The 9422-nt window shown below is 34.7% G+C and overlaps 1 protein-coding gene across 2 annotated transcripts; it reads left to right on the forward strand.

Annotated features, from left to right (window-relative positions):
• The first annotated feature begins 2367 nt into the window (after positions 1–2367).
• Positions 2368–6957, forward strand: LOC140177242 (pyruvate kinase isozyme A, chloroplastic-like). Of its 2 annotated transcripts, XM_072210415.1 has the most exons (7): positions 2372–3078; positions 3646–3736; positions 3863–4056; positions 4641–4762; positions 5017–5495; positions 5899–6233; positions 6637–6957. In XM_072210415.1, exons 1-6 carry the CDS (start codon positions 2566–2568, stop codon positions 6198–6200), a joined length of 1701 nt encoding a protein of 566 aa, XP_072066516.1. In that variant the 5' UTR covers positions 2372–2565; the 3' UTR covers positions 6201–6233; positions 6637–6957. The 2 variants fall into 2 exon arrangements, with proteins under 2 accessions (XP_072066515.1, XP_072066516.1); XM_072210414.1 differs by having other exon boundaries at positions 2368–3078; positions 5899–6957.
• The last annotated feature ends 2465 nt before the right edge of the window (positions 6958–9422 follow it).

Genomic DNA, 9422 nt, shown 5'->3' on the forward strand with positions numbered 1-9422 from the left:
AGAGTTTAAAGTAAAAAAATATACTTTAAAGTTGATCATTGTTGAACAGAAGTAATTGTAGAAAAGTATACCTTCAAGTGAATAATAATATAATTTAGTGATAAGAGTTATTCGATGAAGACAATTTTGTGAGGGATACTTTTTCACTTGAGAACAATTTTTTTAGTATGGATATAACATTTGATTGTATCCGTTGATGAAATTCATTGTATGATCCGAGGATATAATGATCCATTGTCTTGAGAATTTTTTTTATCCACAACAACTTATTGATGAATTTCTCGCTCAAAACAATTAGTTATTAAATATTTACAGTTTATAATGAAAGTCATATGACATGAATAAGATAAATTGAGAAAATAAATATTTATAAAATCACAACATATATTGAATGAATAATATATATTGTAAAAGTAAAAGAATTTAAAGTAAACAAATATACCTTGAAAGTTGATAATTGTAGAGAAAAAAACGACATATAAATGTCAATATGTCATACATGTCAAATATGAATTACTTAATTTTATTTGTTAATATTATAACTTTATTTCGTTGAATCTGCATTAACTTATTAATAAAACAATAAAATAATTAGTCATTTAATAATATAATAAATTTTGTTTAGCTATGAAGTATATTCTTTGTGCAAAAATAGCAAATTTCCTTGTTTATAACTATTTTTTGTTTAACTTTTTGTATTAAACAAATCGTAACATAAAATCTAATAGCATAAAATGAATAGTATAATATTTATATATGATTGATTTTTGATGGAATCCAATTTTGAGATTTGAACTCATCATTACAGTCATTTAATTGTATAAATGAAATCATTAAGCAATAAAAATATAATACATGATGAAATAAAAATTCAATTGACATGGTTGTTATATGTCATTAACTCATTATTGTAAATGGATGGCTTTGTATCCTAATACAAAATGTCTCTTTCTCATTTAAAAAAAAAAAAACAGTACAATAATCAATGATCTTTAGTAATAAAAATAGAAAACGATGAGTATTGTCTTACAAAAATATAGATAAAAATAGAGAAAGAGAAAAAAAAGTATACTATTTGTAAGAATTATTCAAAGTATAGAACATATATTGGAGTTTGAATATAACTAATAAATTAGTAAAAATTAATTACACAAAATAGAAATACAAAAATATGTGTGAATAAAATATATAATTTTACTTGTGTAAAGTAGAGAACTTTTAAAAAGTTAGCAAAATTGATAGGCGCATTTGTACTCGAATTGATTGAAAATTGAATTTCTTTTTTTCTTATATTGATTGAAAGTCGAATTTGTTTTTAGATTGGTTAAAAGTCGAGTTTGTTCTCGAATTGGTTGAAAGCCGAGTTTTTTTTTATCGGATTGATTAAAAGTCAAATTTATTTTCGGATTGGTTAAAAGCTGAATTTATTTTCGGATTGGTTGAAAGTCGAGTTTGTTCTCGAATTGGTTGAAAGCCGCATTTGTTCTCGAATTGATTCATTGATTGATTATGACATGTGAAATATTATGATATGTCAAAGTGAAGTAATTCGAATGTATAAAGTATATACTTTATAAAAATTTACTCGTCCTCATAGATGGTGCCAATTGTTCTTGTGTGGATGAATTTTCGAGGTATAACTCGTCTCTTGTGCTATTATAATACCCCTTTTCTTTAATGGAGTAAGAATCAGACGTCAAAGAACACAGTAGGTGGGTACCTATAAAAGACACTCCGACACAGTCAATAAGTGTTTAAGAGGCATACGAATTTATCATGTAATCTTTTATGAGATATAGAAATTAGTACCTTTATAGGCACAGAGTTGATAAATAGAGTTAATGTTATGAGCTAATTATTTTAGTGCGATTGTAGTAATAGTAAGTCTACATTAGTTTTTCAATCACGTCTCACTAATAAAAAATGCTTCCGAGACTAAATTGAGTTGTGGAATATAATTTCAAAGAACGAATTTTTTAAATAAATAAAATAAATATTTTATTTATTAAGATATGTAATTTATAGTAATTTTATAAAAATGTATCTTATTTTTTGTCTTGTTTATAACATAAATGAAACAAGATTACATATATTTCGTTTATACTATAAACGAGATAAAACACAAAACGGTGTAGTCGTATCACATTTATACACGTGTTGTATAAGGGTCTTATCTTGTTTAGCGTATAAACGACATACATATAATTTTATTTTATTTACACTATAAATAAAATAAGAGATAAAGTACATTTTTATAAAATTGCTATAAATTACCTATTTTGATAAATAAAATATTTATTTTATTTATTTAAAAAAAAATCCATTCAAAGAACATGTTAGATATAACTAGACTACTTCAAAACTCGAATATAAGTATATAACTTCTACCAAATTTAGGACCGACGACCGAGTGACAAAGCCCTTCTCTAATTCTCTTTCTCAATTCTTATTCACTTGACAAGTTGACATTCATTTGCAACCAACTCGGAGAGCGGGGAGGGCGACAACTTCAAAGCTCAACAGTTCCTTCTTCTCAATCTTTCCCAAATCTCTCTTCAACGCAGCATGGCACAGTCTCTGCAACTCTTCACCGCCCCAAATGGCTCCTTTTCCTCCGTCACCCACTCCGGCAATACCCATGCGCACCTTCCAAGTTCCAAGCTTTCCTTCTCCACACCTCCCAATTCCTTCGCCCTCTCCCTCCGGCCCTCCACCTCATCACTCCCGCGCCGTCACGTCTCAACTGCGGATTGGAGCCCCACCTCCATTGAGGTGGACGCCGTCACCGAGGCCGAGCTCAGGGAGAACGGCTTCCGCAGCACGCGCCGCACCAAGCTCGTGTGCACGGTGGGCCCCGCCACGTGTGGATTTGAGCAGCTGGAGGCGCTGGCCGTCGGAGGGATGAACGTGGCGCGGATCAACATGTGCCACGGAACGAGGGAGTGGCACAGGGAGGTGATCCAGCGTGTGAGGCGCCTCAACGACGACAAGGGCTTCGCCGTCGCCATCATGATGGATACCGAAGGCAGCGAGATCCACATGGGTGATCTCGGTGGTGCTTCCTCTGCCAAAGCTGAGGTACCCGTCTCAGCTATCTTACTGGTGGTGCTCGTTTGGGGCCAAAATGAATGTATACTGCATCAAATCTTAATTGTCATACATATTCTGTTCTTTTTTTTTTTCGTTATTCAAATTACACGGAACCAGCTTTTCTGAACTATAAGCTTTGCGCCAGTTACTTGTTTTTTTCCTGCCACATTCACAATACTCATCCTTCCACATGCCATTCAGTGTTTGAGCCTCGATTTTGCATCTGGCTTAGAGGTAGAACAGTTCGTTTTGTGAATTGTGATGATTCATTTCTCCTACGAGATGCCTGTTAAAAATGCTGCCCTATTTTCCATAGGATATTACTAGTAGTATTACAAAACTGATTGCTTCGAGACCTATGTTATGACCCATATACTATCTGGAAAATTGTAGTGTAATGTTTGGTATCTTGAATTTGAAAAAGCTTTGACAATATAAACATGAACATCGGCCTTAGTATTATATGCAAAATGCTGCTAGACATAATAATTTGTTTACCATAAGGAGTTAACATGCTCAGGATTTTGGCCATTTTTATTGAATACTCTACTGTAGGATGGCGAGATCTGGACCTTCAGCGTTAGAGCCTTTGATTCTACTCTTCCAGAGCACACTGTCAACGTAAATTATGAGGGTTTTGCTGAAGGTTAATATTTCTCCACAGCCTGGATGAAACATCTATTTTTACTATGATTCATTATGTTCCTGGTTATATTTGTTAAATCTTGATGATGTTGTTGAGTACTTTGAACTGAAATTTAATGTTGCACAGATGTCAAAGTTGGGGATGAACTTCTAGTGGATGGAGGTATGGTGAGGTTTGAGGTGATTGGAAAGATAGGGCCAGATGTCAAATGCCTTTGTACTGATCCTGGGTTGTTGCTCCCAAGAGCCAATCTAACATTCTGGAGGAATGGGAGTCTAGTGCGAGAAAGGAATTCCATGCTTCCTACAATTTCTTCTAAGGTTGTCAATTTATTTAACTTTTTCTTCTTTAGCCTCGTATGCTTGCCGTAGGTTAGGCTTCCTACATTAGTCATTACACCCTTTGGGTGCGCTCTTCTTTACGCTGCTAATTTGTACCAGGGTGCCGTGTTACTCTTTCCATGTTTTCATGTTTACTTTTCATGTGTGGATAGTATAGTGTAGTCTATATGGAGTATAAACTCTATTTTTGTGATGAAATATTTGCTGCCATGTCTAAGCATAGTAAGCAAATCTTTTCAAATTATCTTGTTGGGATATAGAAACCCGTTGCATATAACACATATAATTCACCGAAACAAAATAAAATGGGATAAAAACTTGACAGGATACTTGTCATGATAGTTTGTGCAGTGGTCCCTTGCTTTAACATTGCTGTTACAGTGTTACCTTTATGGACAGTTGAACAAAATAACAACCCTATTGTATTTTTTATGCCTTAACCATTCATGTTGAGACTCAAGATTGTAAACATATGGTGCTACCTTTTCTGTTCAGAAAATTGTCCATCCTATGTGAATAAATTTTTCATTTTTGTGATTCTCAACCTGATTTTCCATATACAGGATTGGTTAGATATCGATTTTGGTATTGCTGAGGGAGTTGATTTCATTGCTATTTCTTTTGTCAAGTCTGCTGAAGTCATTCACCATCTTAGAAGCTATATTGCTGCACGGTCCCCCAATAGGTATGTACTAGGAATACCATCTTATAATCTGTAGCATCACAATTACTTCACCGTTGACAAGCACCGTCCTTCACATATATATTCAATGCACCTTTATGTGTGTTACAACTTACAACACTTGTCTTTCCATTGGCTCGCTTGTTTTATTTTCTGAGGATTTTTTCCCTTTCATTCTTTCTGGTTTGTATTTTATTTTCTGCCGATTTCACTTCAATTTTGCCGTATGCTGATATTACTATAATGTGATGATACAGTGATGTTGCTCTAATTGCAAAGATAGAAAGTATTGACTCATTGAAGAACTTGGAGGAGATCATTCAAGCATCAGATGCAGCAATGGTGGCAAGAGGAGACTTGGGTGCTCAGATCCCTTTAGAACAGGTTCCATCTGCGCAACAGAGGATTGTTGAACTCTGCAGGCAGCTGAATAAACCTGTCATTGTTGCCTCTCAACTACTTGAGTCCATGATTGAATACCCAACTCCTACAAGAGCTGAAGTAGCCGATGTTTCTGAAGCAGTAAAGCAAGGAGCTGATGCTTTGATGCTTTCAGGTGAGTCAGCCATGGGCCAATACCCTGAGAAGGCACTGGCTGTTCTAAGGAGTGTTAGTTTGAGAATTGAAAGATGGTGGAGGGAACAAAAATACCATGAAACTATTGAACATCCATCAATCGGGACTTCTTTTTCAGAAAATATATCTGAAGAAATTTGCAATTCAGCTGCAAAGATGGGTAAGTGGTTATCTTGACTCTGCTTCCTCTATGTGATTTTTCTTATTTTTGTTTGTAATTTATTTTCAAATAACAAATATTGACTTTCTGCTTGCTTTGTTTTATTTCCCCATTTTGTTTGTACATTTTCTATAATTCTATTGTTTAAACAGTTATTATTTCTTTTATATTTTGGGACATGCCTTAAAGACTAACATATTTTGATTTGAATTCTAGCATCAGCAAGTTAAAAATCACGTTGATAGGCTGCTGGAGAGTAGCTATGATAAATGCTTTAAAAAAAAAAACAATAATATGAATGGAGAAGAAAATATGCAGAAAGTCTATTATTTGTTTGCTTTACTCTTAGCATTATTTGATGAGGGGTTTCCAGAAAAATAGCTATCAATTTTTTACTGTGCAGCTAATAATTTGGAGGTGGACGCACTTTTTGTGTACACAAAGACAGGATGCATGGCATCCCTGTTATCGAGATGCCGCCCGGACTGCCCAATATTCGCTTTCACAACCACACCATCTGTGCGTAGGCGTCTAAACCTCCAATGGGGCCTAATTCCGTTTCGTCTGAGCTTCTCAGATGATATGGAGAGCAATCTCAATAAAACCTTTTCACTTCTTAAGGCCAGAAATTTGATCAAATCAGGGGATCTTGTGATAGCTGTCTCAGACATGTTTCAGTCAATACAAGTAATGAATGTTCCTTGAGGACATGTTTCTGTTCTTCTGCAAAGACAAGAGGTAGCTCTAGATTATACATTTTATCACCATTGGTTTAGTTTTGGATGCTACTAGATTAGTGTTTTCTCCTCCCCATTGTTTTTTTCATTGTCTTTCTCTTTCATTTGCGTCTGTCTTGTTGCAACTGCAACTGAATTTATATTCTTCTGCCTCAAGCCCCTATATCTGATGTCATTTTGGGGGTTACGAAAAATACCTACGCGAGGCACTAGCAATTTTGTTGCCTTTCTGGTAGCTTTTGTATTTTGTTAATTGTTATACCGTGTTGTATTATTAGCTTTCAACTTCCATACCCGGTTGTAAAAATGTGAAGACGAACTTATCATAATATAACGTATTGAGGTATGGATTTGGCAAATTTCCATCGTGATTGCTTTCTTCTCTTCTTGATTTCGTCTTAAAGGAAAGAACGTGAAGCATACCTGCCAATCAGAACATCATCTCCTATTTGTCGAATCAAGGGAGCGAAATAAAATTAAGCCATTTACCATTCCATTATGAAGGAGGAAGCTGCTCAAGCAACAGTTAGGCCAAGTCAGCAAGGTACTTAGCATGAGTTTGTTTTTGTGTCAGCTCATTAGAGTTGTTAGGATGTTAGTTTCATCACGTGTTTATTAAGAGATGCTAGAGCCTTCATGTACTACTATGTTTAACGTGTATCCGAGCTTAAACAATGTAATGCAATCGTCATTCTTACACTACTATACTCGCTAATTCTCAGCTAGTCTGCTTTCTGTCCTACAAGCACATAGTTATTTTAATTTACCAAACACAAAGATAAGAAGTTTGTGCTTTTGACCCAAGCCTGAATCGGATATATTCTAACTATTAAAATTGGATGAATCTAATTTAATTTCAAAAGCTAACTCAAGGGGTGATAAAACCCTTGAGACTTGTAATAAACATGGGCAAAACTATTAATTACATTATGTTTCTCAAACTGTTGAAGGTATTTAACTAAAGTCTAAAATATCACCTTTTCTTAGCTTGAACTTAATTCACGTAAATACTTCATAAACACAATAACTTATTTATTTGATTTGACATACACTTCACAAAGGAAAAGTATAGGTAACCAATAATATTTTTGAACAATGTGTAAACAATGTGAATTAATAGGGTTAAAGAGTAAATTTAATTAGTAGCATTAAATTAAAGTGTAGTATATTTTCATTTGATTGGTGGTTGTTCACGTTATTCAAAATAGTCATTGTTTCCCCTTCACAAAATATATAAGCATACTTTGCAAAATAATAATAAAACAACAACAACAACCACCATATGTATTGTATAATCAATATATACTAAACGTAACAACTAGAGCACAACCAACTAATCATCGTTTGTCCTATCTCCCTAAGTTCCTCTGGTGATGGCGGTCTCGGTGCCTCGGGGGATATTCAATGTATGATTTCTGTAACATTACGAAAAGAAAATATAATCTACAAGACACACAAAGTCAGATCCAATAGTCCATAATTTTTACAACATTGCATTCGTCCTCACAATTCACAATTAAAACAAATGAAGAATTCAATGCTATCCTGCGGAGAAAATTATCAATGATCTGTCGAACAGAAAGTATTGGCGACTACAACCTCAACGAGTGACACTGCTTTGTCTTTAATCGTGCATTGAAAATTGAAATATAAATGAAATGCTAAATATGATTTGAATTCTCATCTTCAAAGTTCAAGCATTCTTGAAAGCAAAGTAATCCTAACCCACCCTTATAGTTTACTCTAACCTGACAAAAAAGCATAGTGCCACTGTAAATGCGATAAAATAATCAAAGAAAGTATCCAGTTATGCCGATCATGCAAGTACAGTTCTCTCTCTGATTTAACATCAGAACCCGCTCCATCCCCCCCCCCCCCCCCCCTTTCTGTAAAATTTTGAAAAGGGGCAACAAGGGATAAGGATATTACATTTCCCATGAATTTCTGAAGGTTTTTGGTGTTGTTGGCAAAACTGTACATAAGAACGATGGGGACAGTGACATACACCACAAACTTGGCAATCTCGAGAATCCCCCTCGGAAGTGCCCAGCAATGACATTGTTGCAGAAATTCTACTAGAAAATTGGCAAAAAACAGAATGGTGAAACCTGGGCCTGCTGTTGTAAGGCAAGAGACTTCAAATAATCAGATATAACAAAATTATAGCATCAGTTGATGCCTTTTTCCTTTGTTTGAATATGATTAGCAACAAGACTATTTAAAATAAAATTCGAGCTGATATATAGTGCAGCTAAAGTTACGAAGAGCTATTAAATAAGAACGCCAGCCAGATCAGTAGAATAAAAACATGAAAAAGCCAAGCACCTTAGTTGTACATACATTTATTATTCTCTGCGATTAGGGAGCAGATAATTTAGACGAAATAACTTAAGGCCTCTATTGTCTAAGGGATCAGATCACGAGTCACAACACCATTGAAACACATAATTTGGGATCAAGATCCTCTAAAATAAAAAAGTTGGCAAAGTAAGAAAGCTAAAAGTGGATCACTTTTAAATTAAGATAATGGGACATAAATTATAGAAGTTACAAAATTAATGGTGATGATTCCTTTTACTTTACCATTTTACCAACTTTTGATATCTAAATTCCATAATTTGCATCTCAATTCATCCTACACAACACGAATAGAGCAGCGCTCTTTCTCTCGGTCCCTCTCAGTTGCTAAATGGATGTAGCACGCACATGTATATCTGTATATGGCAGCTAATTCAGATTTAAGAATAAAAATCCGACCAACAAGTAGCGGAAGCTGACCTGCTGAGGGCGGTGGATGGAATCTGCAGACTGCAATCAAGGCAAAACAATAAACAAGAGGCCCTTGCAAGTGACACGTACGTCTTCATTCAACACTGACACTAGACAGTAGACACTATTAGTATTGTGGGCATTTGCTTTTGGATGTTGTGAAGGTATCAGAAACCTCTCAGGAACGAAGAAGGAAGAAAAAGTTGAGAGAGAAAGGAAGAAAACAGAGGATTCTAGAAGAGGGTTTTCATTATTGAAATTGAAAGAGTGCCTGAAAATCAATTCACTTACACAAACTTCATGTCATATATAGCAATTCTAATAGCTAATGAGAAACCAGCTAACTTCTAACAGAATAACTACTTTGCCAGCTCAGCTAATTAGCATAAGCATAACTATCATTTATCCCTAACATCCCCCC

This window comes from Arachis hypogaea, chromosome 12, assembly GCF_003086295.3.
Source record: "Arachis hypogaea cultivar Tifrunner chromosome 12, arahy.Tifrunner.gnm2.J5K5, whole genome shotgun sequence".
Classification (NCBI taxonomy): domain Eukaryota; kingdom Viridiplantae; phylum Streptophyta; class Magnoliopsida; order Fabales; family Fabaceae; genus Arachis; species Arachis hypogaea.